Below are 19,766 nucleotides of genomic sequence, written 5' to 3'. Positions count from 1 at the left end.
TGTTTCCGTTTCTTGGTGGCTCTGTGTCGCACTGGAAAGAGAGCACACTGCAGGTCAGCAGCTACTCAAAATGAAATAACAATAGGCAATAATGAGATGAGTATTAATAACATACTTCATATTATTAACAGTTTTATCTATTCAGTCAGTCAGTCAGTCAGATTTAATTACTTATTTCTATAATCATGTCCCACGTGGCCTTCAGTAAAACATATATGGGTGCGCTGCTTAAAAGGATGAAGCATTGTTACATTTATTTAAACATGATTATAGCAATCATCCAAATTGGATTCATGGCATATAATTAAATCTCTTGTTGACACTCATCTGTTACTTCTCAGAGAAAGTTGTTCCATCCAACTGTTTTTAGATAATATGAGGAGGCAGTTAAACACTCTACTGACGTATATATTCAAAGCTTTATATGTTTCAGCCCTTTTACTTACAGACTTAGAATTTACAGCAAAATAAATAAATGTTTTCCTTAATATACATTTAGTGCAAAACAGGTCATCCTAAGCAGCCTTCACCTGACTAATAGAAAGTCATTACTTGTTGATCCATGTGAAGACGTATGTTGAATATTTACATAATGTTTTATACTGTAATAACAGCTATATCATATCTCCAGGTTTGAACCTTACTTCCCAACACTTTTAATCTTCTAAACACAACCGGACCAAAACGCTCCTCTGCCACCAAAAGGGCCTGAAACAAGTCACTTACACCATTAACCATTTTTATATTTGCAGTTTACATGAAAAGGAAGCTTTATGTTTAATAGGTTAATGTTTAATTGGTTGATGCTTTTCTTTTTTTTAACTTTTTTACTTTTAACTGTTTTATGGCTTGAAATATCTGCTATCATTTATTAGAAGTTCGTGGGGCAGCGTGTTGACTTCCCAAAGAGAGCCCCGAGACGCATCTCAGATCACACTCACATTAACAAGCCGTAAAACCCTCTGATCAAACCTAAAATAATGATGATAATAACAATGTTTGTAGGGATATAGTGGCAGCCCACTTGGATAACTTGTACATACAAAGGTCCCAGCTACAGGAAGCCTTTCCCTGTCCCATCACTATGCCCCTACCTCCCTGTACCCGCTGTGCTACACAGGGCATAGAGCCAACAACTCTGGCCTTTTGTAATTCCATGCTCTACCCGCTGAGCTCGTGTCCACAGCAGTGCGGGGTGAGACTCAGGCGACCTGCCACACCGACCACAGCGTGCCCAGTGTGATGCTGTAGGCCACCACGGCCACTAAGTAAACTCTGAAGAGCAGCACGTCCAGCACGTAGCCCACCTGCAGCCACTCCTTGGCGACTTCCCTGCACCTGTCCCTCTTCTCCAGAAAGTGGCGTATCGCCGTCACCTCCTGCAAGATGTTGTTCATGACGGGCGGGGTGGGGTCCCTGGAGGGGGGCAGGCCCAGCCCGAGCAGCCCTCCTTCTCTGTCATGCTGGCTGAGCCTTCGGCCTATCTCACAGGTGTGGTGAAGGGGGCACTGGGCTGCACGGGGGGGGACAAGGATCAGCTTCATTTTACTTTGGAAAAATGTAGTTTTACATTGTATTGTACAGTCTTAAGTTTAAAGGAAAGTGAATGATCTTCCATCATCACTGCTGTAGGCTCCTGTATGTGCCTCCATCTGCACCTTACCAGTTCCATAGCTGTTGTCCTTGTAGTGCTCCATGTCGGAGGCCTGGGAGGACAGCGTGGAGCACAGGCGGTGCTTCTTGTGGATGCAGAAGAGGACCGGCGCTCTTTCCAGCACCAAGTATTTCACCCACTGGGGCACAGGGGGCTGCAGGTCCTGCTTGTGCACCAGACGCACAATCAGCACGGTCTCTGTTAGGCTGATCACCAGGAGGGCCATGCAGACCACGAAGTACACACCTGCAGAACAGGTGAGATGAGACACGGTGACGATCCCGCTGTGGATGCTCTTTAAAAGCAGTTTGCAGGATTGTACAACATGGTTTCTAAAATACTGTCCCTGCATGCAACATGTTGTCTTTTATCCTGTATTTTTCTACATCAAATTAGAGGTAAACTAACATTGTTTTTAAGCAAAATATTTTAAAATCACATGCCAACACATCTTGTTCTGAGTGCAGTAATAAGTCACCTATCAGTGGGGTTCCTATGGCAGTAGCAGGCAGAGTGTCAGACACAATGATGAGGAAGACAGAGTAGCCCAGCAGCAAAGTGATCTTGAAGGAAACCCTCTCTCCGCTGTCTGGTGGCAGATAGAAGCCCACGATGTCCATCACCATCAAGAAGATACTGGGCATCAGCAGGTTCACAGCGTAGAACAATGGCCGCCGCCGAATCACCACCTGGGAAATGGAGTATTTAAGTCAAGTCAGAGTGTCTGCTGGGAAAAAGGCAGGGCGTGATTAGCTCAGCACGGAGACTGGAAACAGGGGGAAGGCTGTTTAATTAACATGCTGTGTCTTGTTGGTTTCATCTGTTTCACTTTCAGTTGGCCTCATATCAATCATCACAGTTGTTTGTTTGCATTACTAATAGAGTGAGTAGAGAAAGATTTAAATCAGCGTTTTACAGCCCTCAGTCAGTCACTGGGTTTTCTCAAAATATTCACAGTGTCATATTTAAACAAAAGATTTGTTGCCCTGGAGTCAAAAACAAGAATTAAAATGACGTCGTTCCAAACAAAACAAAACAAAAGAAGAAGAAAAAAAGAAAGATGTATTACAACTGGAAGTAATGTAGAGATGTAAACTAGGGGACTCAAATAGTGAATAATTCAGTTCAGATTAGTGATGTGTCGGTTGCGAACGAGTCGGTTCTTAGAGCCGGCTCTTTGAAGTGAACGACGGGAGCCGGATCCTGATTGGGAGCCGATCTGTTTGTTTTTCTCGTCTTTTTTCTGTTGTAGCCGCACGTGATTGGTCAAGATGTGTGGTGGTGTCTATGTGTCCACACTGAGCGTAGTAAAATTTGGACACATTGCACTTTGCAAAATTAAAATTTCATATCAGGCTCCACAAACAACCTGCACAGACATGTGCGTACTGTTCACCATCAGTTCAGTTAGAGGAGGAAAGACAAGCAAGGGAAGCTGCTGTTAATGAAGGAGCCAGTGTGTCTACAGCATCATCCAGGACAACACCACAGACACCAAGACCTGCAGCCCAGAGCTCCATGACCCCAGTAAAACTAAATAATTTAAAATTAATAAAGCAATATAAACTATAAATATTCTATATAATGTGTTTTTTACATTAGTAATTCATTTTACACATAATTTGGTAATAAATTTATTGAAGCAACAAAATAATCTGAGGAGCCAAAAGAACCGGCTCTCTAAAAAGAGCCGAAATTCCCATCACTACTCTAGATAATAAATGGATGGATAAATAAACACAGAATGTACCTTTAGTTTGCTCTCTGCTATTGGTCGCTATCAGTTCGAGACACGTGCTGTGATTGGCTGCAGGTGAGGAAGGGAAACAGGTCGAGGGGCGGGGCCAGCAGGTCGGAGGATGTTCTCAGTAAATGGAGGGAAACAGACTCAGAGCCTGTTCGCACTTTTCTCGACGGAACTTCAATTAATTTGGCTCATCCTCCTCATCCTCCTCATCCTCCCAACAGGACTGAAGCAGAGCTGTAAGTTGAAGTGGACTCTGCGGTCTACTGGTGTAAGTGTGTAAATGTTTGTTGGGAAGATCTCTTTACTGAAGAAAAACTAATGCACATCCAAAGTGTAAAAGTACCAAGTTACAAGTAAAAGTCCTCTGAAAATGTTACTCAAAGTTAAAAAACAACAGATATCAGCATCAAATGTGCATCAAGCACCAAAACTAAAAGTCCTATGGCACCATGTCACATTGTCTGTGTACAGCTGACCTTGCTTTTTTATACTTTCATTTTTTTCTATTATTTCTTTATATAAAATGATTTAGTATTTTCTCTGTTCATCCGTACTTCTTTCTGTCCTTGTGCTGCTGCACCATCTGAATTTCTTCTCCAGCGATCAATACAGCCTATACAGGCCTATCTCATCTCATCTCATCTTATTTTATATTATCTTGTTTAATCTCGTGCTGACCAGCTCGTTTCAGATTACTATACTATGGATTACTATAATTAATGATGCCTTAATGTGTCGGCAGAAGAATCTCTAATGTTGCAGCGAGTAAATATGGGACTTATTTCAGCTGCTCTACATGAAGCTCAATCTAAAACAATCCATCATAGAATATTAGTTGACTTTTATGTGATGTTATTCGCCTGAATCTGCAAAGTAACCACTAACTACAGCTTTCATTAACTGTCAGACAGTGAAAAGTACATTCACCTCTGAAATGTAGTGGAGTTGAAGGAGACAGTAGCATAAAATGGAAACAGTGAAGTACAAGTACCTCAGAATTGTACTCAAATAGAGTACTTAAGTAAATGTACTCACATGTTTGTGGAGAAGCCATATTTGGTGTGATAGTATTTATATTATTTAGGGAATACATTTAGCATGTTTTACTTCTATAAAGGAATCAGTCTGTTTTTACTTTGTATGGATCTCATTTGTCTTATTTTGGCATTTTATTGTTTTGGTGAAAAGGCAAAATAGGGTTTGTTGATGAAAGGAAAGCGTGAGTTACAGTTATTTTCCTTTTACGTCGTTGTCTGGGGTCAGATAGCGAATTTTTTTGATTTAAAGATAGTTTATTCTTTTTGGTAGCAGCTTGTAATAATCTTGGCTTTTGTTAGATAAACCTTTGTGGTAGCGACCTTGTGTAAAGAACCCAGAAGCAGACTCCATCCACGTCGTCCGAGACACAGATTTATGTCTAAATTCTCCTTTATTGTCATATCTGTAACTCAGTCGGCTCATTTTTCAGTAATTCTTCACATTTTAAGCATTTTAAGTGTCATCACTGACAGGTCGGTGGGAATATTTGCGTATTTCCACTATAAGACTGGACTCGTCTGTGATGTTTCTTGCATTGTGATCAATAGGAAAGAGAGAGAGGGAGAAAAGCAGGAGCATTTCAGATACTTACATGGAACTTCATCTCAGCGTAATAGTCGTCATTGTCCACACTGAAGCTCTTGTACTTGGACAGTACGTGGAGCAGCTCCCACTCCCCCTGGTTCATGAAGACGCTCTTGTCCTCCCTCAGCTCCTCGGGGCTTCGCATCAGGGTGATGTTAATGTCATCAACTGCAGATCGAACACAATGTTGGGAGCAGCGTGAAACGGCCATGGCAACAAGTCCTGTCCCCCCCCTCCACCCACCACTCAGCTCTCCACGCACACGTCACAGCAGGAGACGGCTCACGGATGCACAGAACAGAGTGCGTTTTCCACTTTGGTCCACTTGAGACCACTTGAGGAGAGAGCTGGATGGGATTTTCAGATGCCACTGAATATTTTTTTCACCATTCTGCCAGAATTACATTAAAAGTAGCATAATGGCAGATAATTGGAGCTGCAGAGGGATGTTGTTAATGTGCCTGAAGTGCCTGTAAATACTCTTTTTAGTAATGAGGTATAGAATGGAAAAACACTTAATGGTTGGAAAGGCCTAAACTATCGATTTTAGACTTTAATATCTATAATTATAAGAAATTATCTTAAATTTTACAGAATTTAGTTTTCATCTACGTTTTCCAAGCAGTTCCTTAATGGGGAATATTAATGTTGAGTTGACTTGGCACTTGTGTTGCAGGCTGCTTAAAAAAAGCGTTTTGGTTTCTTTCTGCTGGGCTCTTATTTTTGTAGTTTCAGATATGATAGCATTGTGTGTGTGTGTGTGTGTGTCACATTAATAAATGCATGAAAGCTTGTGCAAGTACAATCACACTGTAGATGTGTGTGAAGAAAGTGAGGGCCGTCTTACTGGTGTGCAGCCAGCTCTGGAAGGTGAGGCTGCATTTCTGGACGTCAAATGGGAAGTTGTAGATGTTGAGAGTGCAGGCTGTGACCACCTGGATGGGCTTGTAGTTGCGCACCAGTCCATCATGTGTCACATAGACGTAAGGGATGTCCGGAGACTTCCCCACATCTACGCTGCAGGGAACAGACAAGAGTGACAGCAGCAGTTTGTTTCAGGAGCAAAGACGGGCAGGAGCTCTGGTACAGTGATAGAAATAAACAGCAGGTCTTACAACTCGTTGATGAGGATGTCAGGCACCCACACATTAGCAGTGGGGATGGAAACTTGTTTGACTTCATCAAAGTCTTCTGGGTTCCAGACAAGGAATTCATCCGTCCACGCCTGAAACATTGAAGAACGGAAACAAATAGATAAATGTAAAGACAAAGGGACACAGAGGAAACTGTTACACAGTTAAAACTGTAGTGAATCTAATTACTAATCACTGCTGTGATAAGCTTGACATTTTGGTTTTAATGGATGAAATATATAATCGCGTCATTATGCAGTAAACCAAAACATCTGTGTTCCAGATGTGGCGACCACGATGCAGCTCACAGGACATGTTCTGACATCTTTGTCTTACCTGTCTGTACCACACATATGTTGTCAACACCTGGTTCTTCTCGTCCTGAAGTGGAAGACGAGCAGACATGAGAGAAAATATTTGTCTAGTAGTGAATTATGTTCATAATATATTGAAGTGATTTAAATTATTTACATTTACATTTATAATCCCATGTTCATGGGGGGTTATTCTGGGTAAAGATTCAAATAATTATAAATATGTTTAAAACATGAGGCCTTTACGCCTCACCTGGCACATCAGGGGTCATTTACAGTTATTTGGCAATAGAGTCTAAAAGGCCTGTTGTGTTTACTCCAGCCAATCTGATTTTGAGAAATCATCCGTCTGAACTCCAGGCTGACTGCTTCGTGCTAACGGAATTGAAAATGTGATTTGGAATGTGCACCATCGAAGCACAACATCAGCTGACATGATAAGGGACTTAAAGGGATTAAAGGTTGCTTAGGGTCCCTGTCACGTGGTTTGTGTGTATGCAGATTTCTAAATGAATGTGTTTCATGGAGTTACCACACGGCAGACCTGGGGCCAGTTAGTACTCCAGCATACAAGGACAGTATTTAGGAAATTGGCAGGTTAATATTTCCATGCTGCCGCATTAATATATGGTTAATTTTAAGTTATAAAATTCTAACATTACATGACACACAGTAGATGATTTTAATGTGATAATCTGGATGTTCTGGATATTAGAGCTCACCACATTGAGGATGGAGTAAACCATGAGGTCTATGGCCACTGTAGTCGACGTCCTCCAGTCTTTCACTGGTCTCACACCCTTCTTGTACCCGGCGCTCAAAAAGTCAGACAGCCGCACTAATGTGGCGTTGGCAAATCTTCCTGTGCTGCCGCCCAATTTCTTCACTGCAAATGGACAAAATGTTTATCTGCCATAATGTCAGCAGGATGGGTACATTTAAAAATAATAAAAAGCTTTTAAATACATTCAAATATATTTATCAGTAGGTCAACATGAAATTGCACATTAAATTCTTGTGAAATGTAAATTGTGGTTAAAGCTACTACAAAATAAAAGCCCTTTGCACTCTTGAAAATTAGCAGAAAAACCACATCTGTTAAATTGAAATTATATTTATTTTCTTATTTTGAAAAATATTTATAAACAGTTCAGTTTTAGCCAATGCTACTTCATTAAATGGTATGCTCAATGATAAATGATATGCTACTATATGTAGAATAACATTCAGAAATTTTCATGCAATAAAATGCAGTTTATATTTGTCGTCACAAACTTAAAGCAAGATTGCTCCCATATTGATTGTGTGCAATGTTGTTTTAAGGGTCCACTTAATTTATTTTACAGTTATTATTTGTTTTGGATTTTAGTCTATCAAATTCAACAAAAGAATAAAAAATTCAATATCTGTATTTTGAAGCTGAATACTGTATTTTTAATGGTTTGACCAAACAAGATGTGTAAAACTAATAATTTATCACCATGATGAAACATACATAGAAAAGTATACATAGAGTATTATTATACATTTAGTGGAAATGCAAGAAGTTAAACTATTTTAAAGACAAAAGGACAAAACAATTATAAAAACAACAGAGAAAAAAACAGAATAAAGGATTTCATATTGGGTTGAAAACTTAAGAATAAAAAATAAAAAAGGCAGCAGCAACTGCAAAATCACGATCTGCCATGTGCTTCAATCTTGGAGATAATAAAAAGGTTATTAGTTCAATTATTATAATGCCATATCTAATATTTAGATAAAGTGTCTAGTGGCTCATAAATTGAAAGAGTTGAAAAATGCAAATAGTAATTCAGTGTTCATGTCAAACATTGCCGTCAGGCTCTAAGACAATTAAGCCAAACGGAAGTGAAGAGACTATTTCATATCTCAGGCTTTGGTAGGTTAACAGTCAAATATTTGAAAGCACATAATTGAGTGTAAAACATGAGCTGTTGTACCTGTGCAGGCTCTTGATGCTCCTTGAATAAGAATGAGAATCAGTGCATTCCAGGCTGACGGGAGTCTCATGGTGCCACCAGTTCACCTGTGTTTTCCTCTCCTGCTGTGGAAGTCTGCCGGCCGCTCTGCTGAAAGGCCTCTGGGTGCCTGACACCCATATCCTCCATATCCATCCACTATATCCATCTCTCCAGTCTCATCCTCTATCAAAACCTTGTTAGTGTCACTCAGCTCATAAGGGAGTATCTATCTGCTCTGACGCCACTCCTCCTTGTCCAATAAAGCAGCAGATCGCTGAGATAAATGGAGCTGAAAAGACTGCAGAAGTCAAAGCTGGTGACCGCATCGTATGTCACGTCTGAGTAATCATCCAATTAAGTAATACGCCAACACCGTGCCAGTGTGTTATGTTGATTTAGATCAATTAGGAGACTCTTAGGAAAGAGTGTCAACTCACTTGGTGACAGCGAAGTTTCAGCATTTTAACACATAAAACCTACAAAAGATTAATTCAAAGCTTTTACATGTTAACAAATACATAATTGTATCATGAATTAAGATAAAAACTCCACTGGTAAATACACAATGTGGCCAAGCGTATGTAGACACCTACATTCACCCATATGTGACAGTTTAATGTGTGTTTCCAGAGCTATGGGTGTTAATATGCTGCTATAACAGGCTCCACTCCTCTTCTGGGAAGGTTTGTCACAAGATTTTGGAAGGCCAGTGAAGGTTTTCAACAAAGACAAAACACATTTATAGATAGAGAACCAGGTAAACTGAAAAGTTTGTCTCATGACTTATATCAGATGGAAAAGGAAGCATGAGTTTGTATTTTCATTTGGGTAACGGCAGCAGTTTGTAATCTCTGTTAAAGTCATCTGGTAAAATAAGAGGGCTAGATATGACACCTGATTGGCTGAAATACACCAATCGGAGGAGAGTATGAGAGTACAGTATTAAGTGAATTTGGGCTTGTTTATCCAGGGGGTCCACTGAAAAGCATTAATGTACAGAAGCACACCAGTCCTCACCTGTTCACTGTCCCATCATGTCCCAAATGGCTGTAAAACTCAGATGACAGATTCCTGAGAATCAAACTCTCTCAAAAGCAGTTTGACACCAATACATTAAAGCTGTGAAGAGTCACAAGACATAACAAGATATTTTTGTTTCATTTAGTTGAGATTTCCTTCAGATCTAGTAGGTGGGCTGCTGTTTCAGTCGTAATCTGCTTCCCATGACACCAAAATAATGAACACGAACGCTGCCGAGCCTCTGAGGGCTCATAGCTTTCAATAAACCTTTGTTATTTGGTAATGGACTGATTTCTCATGAGTGTGTCTACTTAAGAAACAAGACAAGGCAGGTTCACAGCTGGTGGGACTCTATGAGGCTTTTATTTTCACTTCTGTCATGTATCATCTTCACAAAGCAGCTTTATTTTAATTTCAAAGAACAGATACAATCATCCTGTGATGACATTCACATCAACCACATCCAGCCACTAGTTACCTCACACAGACGGTAACAAAGCACTGACTGAACATTTATCTTCAGCTCTGTTGCATAACATCATGTAACCAGATCCACTGGAAGAAGAGGTTAGCAGATACTGTGAAAATTGCATTAATATGGATCTTTCCACCGACTAGTTTTTCATGACGCACTTTTGATATTCTTATCATGACTATCAGGAAACCAACAGGGAATAGACACACAGCGGCTGAGCTCTGAATGGGTTTTATTGATCTGTTTTGTGGCAGTGGGATGGAGATTAAAGTATGAATACAATATCATAACATCACACCGGCACTGTGGGTTTTCTCCAGAGGGCTGGTTTATTATCCAGTATCTTTGAGTAAATCTACACTGTCGGGAAAACATTACAGGCCTAATACGATATGTGTCTATAAAAGTATGGCGCTGCTACACAGCGGCAGTGCAATATGAGGAGGTAATGCAGAGAGAATATTTAAAGGATAATTGCAGTTTCAGAGAACATTGATTATATTCATGTAGCTTTGGGAATCTTTCTATCAGTTCTAATCAAATTTTACTCCCCAATTTAGTAGCTGACATCTGTTTTTATGACCAGATGGATGCAAACTAACAGATAAGCCAAAACAAGAGAAACAGTAGAATTATTATTCAAGTTGTTCATCGAAAACATTCATCACACTTTGCAGTGAGGGATTACAGTACACTTAAAAAAATAAAAATAAAGTTATGTCAGTCAGAGATCAGTCAAATGATTTACCATTTACTGCAAACTTAGGGCACAGCATCAGGTACAGAAAGACACATGAACGTGAGCTTAGCAGGATAATCCTGAAGCTTCAGTGATAAGAGGAGGAAGCCGGCTGGTGGAGACAGTTTACAAAGAGTAAAACAGTTGAATAGATGTGATTGGATGGCCGATGCTGCTCAGCTGATGTGAGCATGACTGTGCTGGATAAACTCAGCCTGTTTACAGCCTGATGTCCTGACTGCTCGTGTTTCCTGCCCTCTCTGACTTGACACAAGTGTGTTGTGTGTTTCCAGACATACAAACTGTACAAACTAGAAAATAATAGATAAGATGTGATAATGCATTTAAAGAATTAACAACATTGGCAAACATATACATATAAAGTGCATCCATTCTGTTTCATTTTCAGCTTTTTTGAATTGATTCCTTGAAGTATGTTTAAATACACATTGTTCTCTCTGTTATTTGCTTCCTGCATTCTTTGCTTTGCTCTGTAACATATTTATTCTTCTCCAACAAAGACTGAACCACTGCACCCCGAATCACTGTGAATATGATAAACCCCATAAGGAAGAAGTGCTTACAGGTACAATTTTAAAGAATCATGTCTCTGATTGCGTGTTCAGGCAAAGCTCCAGCTGGCCCAGAGCAGCAGCAGGGTGCTTGCATACAAGGCCAGAACCAGCAGGTAAAAGCGGAACAGGAAGCGGTCGAGCTTAGAGCAGAGGGCCAGCCAGTCAGCCTGAGCCGAAGACTCACTGTCCTCCTGGGATAAGGCCACACGGAGGGAAACCAGCTCCCGGAGAAGCCACTCCAGCCCAGAGGGAGCATCCTGGATCTCATTCAGGGACAGCAGATCCTCCTCCAGTGAGGGCTCGAGCTCATAATCTATGAGGAGATCAAGGAATGAGGCTTAAAGATGAGTTTTACGATCATCACGGCCTTAAGATGAAATGAAAGACTGATAGCTGCGGCTACACAGTTTCATAATTCATTCTGGGTTTCGCCTCCTGTCAGCAGGACTGTTTGAAAACCTCACGCTTGTAGCTTGTATCTTACCTACAGACGGGTTGATGTGGTCGAGTGTTTTGATGGAGGTTAAAACGCTGTCAGTGAAGCCGTGACCGGCTGAGCCATACTTGTCCAGCAGGCAGGCCGAGACCGACATTTGCCTGACCTCCTTCTCACTGTGGTGGAGCAGCTTCACCACCAGTATAGACTTGATCAGGCTGAGCATCAGCAGGGCCATGCACACCACGAAGAAAACACCTGGAGGGAGATAGGGAAGTGATGAGAAGAGTGTAAAGTAATATACAGGCAGGCAGGAAAGAGTATGAAGCAGCTATACTCCATTCAGCATCATCAGCATCACCAACACGCCCCCTCACTCGCTGTGAATTCTCCGGACAACGACCTGCTCTGTTCACACACGCGCTCAGTCGGACGTTTGGTTAACATCCGGTCCAGCTGATTCGGACATTTGCATTCACACATTTGCCCACAGCTCCTCCGGGAGGTCATAAGCTGAGGAGTGCAGTGCATGTGTGAAAGAGGCTTTAGAGAAAGACCTGTAACAGTTTTATTGATTTTCAAATACCACCCCCCAATAACAACAAATGCTGCAGAAAATAAAAACTGACTTATATGTTCATGCCTAGTTTGAACCAGACTATATCACCTAAACAGTGTAGAGTTTGGTGTTTGTCATAGTTACACATTAAATGTAGTCCTGTCATTATTGGAGCGTTGGTATCCATGTGAATGTGACCACTGATTTGTTTGTTCTTAGTTGATTATATTACTTGAATTTAATTGTATTTAATTTTATATTTTTGGCCATGTTTTTATGTAAAACTCAGTTATCAGCCCAAATTAAGAAATAGGTTCCTCTGGCAGGGCAGCACGGTGGTGCGGTCGTTTGCACTATTGCCTCGCAGCAAGAAGGTTACAGGTTCCAGTCCGTTTGCCAGCAGGTTTGCGGTTTGAACCTTGAACCTTTCTGTGTGGAGTTTGCATGTTCTCCCTGTGCTTGCATGAGTTCTCCTCAGGTACTCCAGCTTCCTCCCACAGACCAAAGACATGCAGGTTCATAGGTGACTGTAAAATGCCCGGAGGTGTAAGGCCAGTCCAGGGTGTACTCCGCCTCTCGCCCACTGTCAGCTGGGACTGGCTCCAGCCCCCCCGCGACCCTGAGAGGATAAGCGGTATATACACACTGGATGGATAGTCCTTCTGACGTCTCTGATTGACAAGCCAAGGTTTTAACTTATTTACTGCATTTCCTTCAAGAAATCAATAAAACAGTGTTTCAGCTCTGTTGGGAAACCTGGAGCGGGTCTCTTTACCTCAGTCCGTGTCCCACATCTTAAGAAGCACTCAGTAAACCTGCCTCTTAGAGTTGGCCCCATTCCTTTTTATCTTTCATCCTCTATTATATGCATATTGCAGGATAGTTTGGTAAACATCAGCATGCTTTTTTTGACAGTTTACATTTTATTGCAATGGCCAGTGGACTTTGAATAACAGAATAATCAACAGGACTAAATGTATACATGTTTAACACAAAGTCAGGGTGATAGAAAACCATAATAAACATGAGGACCAAACAAGAAATATGCTGGGAAACAAAAGTCCCACCTATGAGAGGCGTTCTGACTGCAGTGGAGGGCATTTCGTCTGTCAGGTTGACTCTGAAGACCGTGTAGCCCAGCAGTATGCTGATCTTGAAGGCAATGCGTGTACCGCTGTTAAGAGGCAGGTAGAAGCTGATCACGTCCACCAGCATGAGGAAGAGGCTGGGGATGAGGAGACCCACCACGTACAGCAGGGGGCGCCGGCGGATCAACACCTTAATGGTAGATAAGGACAGAGAGCTGAGATCTGATGGAGGCTTCTCAGAAAGAACGAAATTCATTCAACCACACGTCACTGAAACATGTTCCGTGAAGTGGCGTCTGGCCGTGCAGACAGTTTTTCTTTTATTTGTCTGGGTCACATACAGCTGACTGAGATTTGTGAGAATACAACAGGTCAGTGTCACGAGACATTTTGGCAATAGGAGAGGCACAGTCATAAATGATGAAATTAATGATGGTTTAATTCCATTTAGCTGCTCCACTGTCAGGGTCCTGGTATTGTGCACGCTGGCTCATTGTCACAGTGTTGAATAGAATGAATAGAGCAGGGCCATTATTAAGGTTAATAACAGCTGTGCTCCTCCAGACAAGGAAAAATATCTGGTGTGAAAGAGGCCGATGTCAAGTGGAATTTAGTTTATGGTGCTCATAATTCATACATTTTTAAAAATCCACCACAGTTTGTTTTTGTTTTTTTTAACGTATATCATCCGAGCACATTCTTTGAATAGCTTCTCTCATATCTTTCCAACTCCATGTGACCTCCTCAGGCTGTCGAGCTGCCGCTGTCAGTTAGTCACCTTTGCCTCATACATCTTTCTCCAGTTTTGTTAAAATCAATATTTTCTCAGCACTGGAAATGAACAAAAGCATTTTCCATCAGGAACCTTTTTCATATGACATAGCTACCTCTAGCAGCTGCCACGGTGTAACAATATCTCAGTCAGCCATGAAATGCTCCATTACCAAAAAGCCTTCGCTCTTTGAGCTGAATAAATAGCAGCCCTCCCTGTTCTCCACCTGCAATGGGCTAGGGGGCCATTTTCCTCACCACTAACAAGAAGTCCATTGATCAGGCAGCCACTGAGACAGTCTCATTATGGTTGCTCACCCTCCCCTGTCTATCAGCCTCCCTCTCTATCTGTCTCTTTACTTGCCAGAAACAGGCTTGGCCTCATCATTCGGCATTAGCTCACTAACCCGATCCATGAAGGTCGCGGCCAATTGCTTTACACTTTGCAATTCCACGGCACAGCGTGTGTGTGTGTGTGTGTGTGTATGTGGGGGGGGGACTAACCCACAGAGGGCCACAGTTTAAAGCTCGCCATCGATAAGCAATCACCAGCATCACAGTGCAGTTACTGGCTCACTTGTTACAGAGCTGTTACACCATTAGACACCACTAATATTAGAACAGTGTGACTTTCTCTTACAGCTGAACCTTTTTTATTCTCCTGCTTAACTTTAACTTTCCTATTTAAATCATTCCCTCTGTGATTGAGACAACAAGACACATACGTTGAACTGGATGTGAGCGTAGTCAGTGTTGTCTTGGTGGATCAGCCAGTAGCGGGAGGGAATGGACAACAGTTCCCATTCTCCATCGTTCATGAACTCCCTTTTATCATTAGAAATGGCCTCTGCGCTCCTCCACAGAGCCAGGTCTATTTCCTTCACTGCAGACGGAGAGATAATGAAGGGTAAGAAGAGACGGTGGGTGGAAAAAACAATAAAGGAAAGCGATCAGTTATGTTCATCACAGTAAGACCATTCTCAGAGATGTTTTCATGTATTGCAGCTCTATTTTCTTTCCTCCTGCTGGTGTATCCGTCACACAGCAACCACAGCAACGACTGATGAAGCATGTGTGACAAAATAATCTCAACTCAAAGTTCACTTACTAGTTTTTTTTTTTGTGATGGGAAAAAAAGTAACTGTAAGTCATTATAATGAGAAATAATCTAGAAATAATGATTTGATATCTCACAATGATAACTTAGCATAGATACTAAGTCATTATTTCGAGATAAGTAAGTCATTATGTAGAGTTTCTCAGTTTTTGGACATACCGAGTCATTATTTTGAGGTGTTTTTTTATGACTTACATCATCTTTTTTTTCTCCACATTGACAGAAATGGGCCTCCATAGTTTCCCTTCGCCTTATTTGACAGTAAATTGAATGTCTTTGGGTTTTGGACTCTTGGTTGGAGAAAAACAAACAGTAATTTGAAGAAGTCACCTTGAGCATTAGAAAAGTGAGTTTTCCATTTAACTTTTTGTGACATTTTATAGACGAAACGATTATTCAATTATCTGGGAAAGTAATTGGTAGATTAATTGATAATGATGCTGTGAATGGGCTCCTTGATTTTTTTTTTTTTTTTTCTCCAGCCATCCACTCACTCCTGGTCGATGACTTGTGACCCCTTCCCAGTCGATGCTGTGACAAGTTGTCATCTGGTGTTGTTAGACTGCTAATCTAAATCATATTCCTCAGTACCACAGGCGTGACAGCTGGAGTGTTACATTTGAGGTCCGACTAGAACAGATTTACATGGTTTAACACATTATTTTCCTCATTGCAGACATGGCTGCTGCAGCTGTTTAGAGGAACAGAACAGTCTGCGTGCTTCTCTTTCTCCTTCCACGTCTTCGTCTTACTGGGAGCTGGTGTCATTGAAGAAAAAACAATGGCAGACAGCGAGGAGGATTCAGGACGGGCTGGAGGAGGTCACATGATCAACAGATCCCGTTATGACATCATAAAGGGAGCCAAATGTAAACATGGTGCTTTCACACATTTACTGAAAGATGGAGCAGGAGAAAGAGAGAGGATGGTCTTTTCTCAGAGTGTGGTGGTCTGTAGACACACTAGGGACATATTTATGTTGAAAAGATATTTAAAAAGTGCATTTTGCCTCATATGGGACCTTTAAACCAGAATTTACTTAGCTTGCTGACCCCCACCTACAGGTTTCCAGTACCCCGTCACAGGCAGGAAACCCACCTGAGTGAAGCCAGCTGCGGAAGGTGAGGCTGCAGTTCTGCTTGTCAAATGGAAAGGCGTACATCTCCAGGTTGCACGCTATCGCCACCTGCATGGGCCGGTAGTTCTTCACTGAGCCAGAGGAGTTGACGTACACATAAGGGATCGGAGGGGATTTCCCAGCGTCCACACTGGAAACACACGTGAAGGAGGGGGGAGGAAAGGTGAGACGTGGACAACAGGGCAGAATATGAGACCAGTCCACTTTAAGATGACCCTCTTATATAACTGTACTGGCCATTTGGTGGACCAGGTGCCATGAATGCTCCCATGCTTCTCCTGGGTGGTCTCTGTACAATTCAAATTTACTTTAGACTTAATTAGACTGCAATTACCACCATGAGACAGTTGCACTCACAAATATGTTGGATGGAAGCAAAGACGAGGATGAATAAGAAGAATGATAAGAAAAAGTCTTTTATGACCAATTCCAATATTTGAAGAAATGTTCTGGACCATTTTCTATAAATCATTTGTGTGTTGTTTGTTCTGCAGCCCTTGCAGAAGCTTGAACCACACTGAGCTATTAAAAATGATGCCTAGTTGAAAATTTGCTCCAATGTTTTCTAATATCTGAGGGTGATGTATGATTGGCCTTATCTAAGGAGCCCTTTGGTAATTAGTAGTGTTATCTCTGTAGAATTTTACCCACAACTCTCTGAGGATCAGCGGTTTAGATAATGAATCAAAGATCTCTGTGGAATTTTATAAATTTTTAATTTTAACATTTAAACATATAATTCCTTGTGGAAGGTAGATTTTGTAATCACCTGACTTTGCTGAGAGGCGAAGTGTCCTGCTGTTTAACTCTTGACATACTCTTAATTGAGCCCTACTGTGTTTTTTTTATTATTATTTTAATTTAGAGGGCAGCAGATTAGGAGCTTTTTAAATTTTACTCATGCTGCTGTAATGTAAGGTTTCAATACTTACTGCTCCTGGAGCTTTGGGCCAGTTTCATATTTGAAAGGTTGGAAAAACACATACTAAAATCTTGGCTCCTGCTTTAGACCCTGGTAATACTGAAGGAAACTGTAGACTGAGCTCTAGACTAACATGTAGTGAAGGAATGTTGTTTCTTACAATTCAGTAACGATCACATCAGGTATCCAGATGGCATCAGACGACAGGGAGATCTCATTGATACCATCAAACTCCTCTGGGTCCCAAACCAGGAACTCATCTGTCCAGAACTGAGAACAGCAGAGGATGTTTGTGACAGAATAATATGATATCTGTATTTAAATGGAAACGTTTATCTGCCTGTATTGTTGATACAGTACTACTCAGATAAACACTATGAAGTGAGTTATTATTAAATTTAAAAAGACTTGCAGCATATTGTTAATGCCAATGATATTGCATATATGAGAACTCAGTCACTGAGGATGTAGACAGAGATAATTGGTGCTGTTTTAAGTACAAAGATATGGATTATCTGGATTTCCCTTAAGCTTTATAATTAGACAGTGAGAGGCCGCCTACCTGTCTGTACCAAATACTTGTGGTTATGCTCTGGGTCTTTCCATCCTGCAGAAAGGAGAATGTCTCAATAACACTGTTTTATAGTTAAGGTTACTAAGTGGAGCTGTTGAGCTGAATTGATTTTGACTTTATTGCCATTACAATTAAAGTGGTTGGGAACTTAATGAGCTCACGGTGCTCCAGGACAACTTTCAACAGAACGTACTAGCAAAACCATAAATAAGATATCAAAATGCACAAAATACCATGTCTGGCATTGTGTATGGCCAAGAAATTCATGATGAGACTTCATTATTTATTATTGTGATAATGTCAGAGAGCTTTTTGAAGTGTACGTACCACATCTAGGACAGACTGTAGTATGAGGTCTATATAGACCGTGGTGAGACTGGTCCAGTTGTGAACAGGTCGAACCCCACAGTCGTATTTCCTGAGGAGGGTCCTGGTCAGCTGGTTCAGAGCTGATCTCTTCGGCTTCTCTGGCACACATTCACACAGGTGAGCTAAAAACACAGAGCTGAATTACCAACCGGGTCCTTGGTGGCCTGAGAAGGCTTCAGGTTCACTGTGTGGCAATTAGTTAGTGGTAATTTTATTAGATGCAAATTTGTTTGGTGTTACTGTTTGTACAATACTCAAAGATCCCTGTTTTGTCGTCTTTGGTGGCACCTCTGGCGTTAAGTGGTAATTGCAGGTGTGTCTCAGACCTCATTTCCCAGAGATCCAACCAGCGTTTCCCGTAGTTTCATCATCTGCGGTCATTGATCTTTTCTTTGTTTGTTCGGCTACATTAACCGTTTACTCCCAGTGCTAACAGAGGCTACTGAGTTAGCTCCTCTCTGACAGACAAACCACTACTGGGCGATTTAAAAAGCATGTTTCTAACTGCGTCTCACTTGCTACACACGGACGTATTATATATTTATTATAAGAACTGGATACCGAACCACTGCTCAGACTTCAGTTTCCAATTTTTCCCAGTGGCTCACGGCATTGCAACAGAAAATCGCCTGCAGTCCAAAACACGTTTTCGTCAATTAACCACTTTAATTGACACACAGAAATAGAGTACTGTTTGTTTTCTCAAACTTTGGGGATGGGTACTTAAAGGCAACACAAAACAGAAATAGTGGGTGAGGGGGTTACAGGCTGTGGGGGGGCAGCAGGGGCCCCCCATTTTTGCCCACCGACCCGGTTGGTCCAGCCCTGCTGAATAGTGGAGGGATGTATGACGTATTTATCACTTGCTCAATATTCAGAAAATGAATTTGATACTTTTAACTGCCAGGTTTAAGCGAGACAAAACACATGATGTATGTCTGCTTTTTATAGCTCTATAATCCCAAAGCTTTTTATGCACTAATATGAATGTATTTGTTCACATGATGGTGGAGCTTTATGATAATCAGTGAGCAGGATGGCACAATAAGTCTACTGTCTGTGTACCAATGCCTTAATCATTACATCTGCAGCTGTCGCATGAAATTCAACAGTACAGTGTGAAAAAGAGACAATAACACGACACAACTGAGTTATAATGGACCTAATGTGAGTAAAATAAGCAATGAGTCAGAACTACCACACTCCAAAGAGCAAACAGAGATGTTTGAGATACCTGAAATCTGTGGAACAAAACAAATGTCTGCTCACTTTCTTTAGCCAAAAAGAGCATCTTACCTGAGAACAACAGCGTCAGCCAAATAAGAGACATCACTCTTAAAAGAAAATCGGCCTTCCCAGATTACAGGTGTTATCCAGGTGTCACCTCAAAACTCTTAACTCCAAAATATCCACACACAATATCACATGAGTGCAAGAGCAGCGGTCCTCAGCGTAGAGGAAGAGCGAAGAACGGGGCAGTGCAGACATTTTGGTGGCCCTGATATTGATTTTCCTGAGCCTGGGTAAGGT

General features: G+C 41.3%; 2 protein-coding genes across 2 annotated transcripts; both read right to left on the bottom strand.

Annotated features, from left to right (window-relative positions):
- Window positions 1-1,202: 1,202 nt before the first annotated feature.
- LOC139213180 (5-hydroxytryptamine receptor 3A-like) lies at window positions 1,203-8,502 on the bottom strand. Its single transcript, XM_070843817.1, has 9 exons — window positions 8,433-8,502; window positions 7,194-7,357; window positions 6,494-6,538; window positions 6,140-6,249; window positions 5,872-6,041; window positions 5,032-5,192; window positions 2,133-2,343; window positions 1,664-1,900; window positions 1,203-1,513 (listed from the first exon to the last, which is right to left on the bottom strand). The coding sequence occupies exons 1-9, from the start codon at window positions 8,500-8,502 to the stop codon at window positions 1,203-1,205; spliced, it is 1,479 nt and encodes a 492-aa protein (XP_070699918.1).
- Window positions 8,503-11,309: 2,807 nt separating this feature from the next.
- On the bottom strand, window positions 11,310-19,566 carry LOC139213199 (5-hydroxytryptamine receptor 3B-like). The gene is made up of 9 exons (XM_070843843.1): window positions 19,533-19,566; window positions 18,195-18,358; window positions 17,856-17,900; window positions 17,454-17,563; window positions 16,332-16,501; window positions 14,842-14,999; window positions 13,325-13,535; window positions 11,747-11,956; window positions 11,310-11,575 (listed from the first exon to the last, which is right to left on the bottom strand). The coding sequence occupies exons 1-9, from the start codon at window positions 19,564-19,566 to the stop codon at window positions 11,310-11,312; spliced, it is 1,368 nt and encodes a 455-aa protein (XP_070699944.1).
- Between the last annotated feature and the right edge of the window lie 200 nt (window positions 19,567-19,766).

This window comes from Pempheris klunzingeri, chromosome 14 (genome assembly GCF_042242105.1).
Source record: "Pempheris klunzingeri isolate RE-2024b chromosome 14, fPemKlu1.hap1, whole genome shotgun sequence".
NCBI classification, from domain to species: domain Eukaryota; kingdom Metazoa; phylum Chordata; class Actinopteri; order Acropomatiformes; family Pempheridae; genus Pempheris; species Pempheris klunzingeri.
This window is presented reverse-complemented; position numbering and strand designations above follow the sequence as displayed.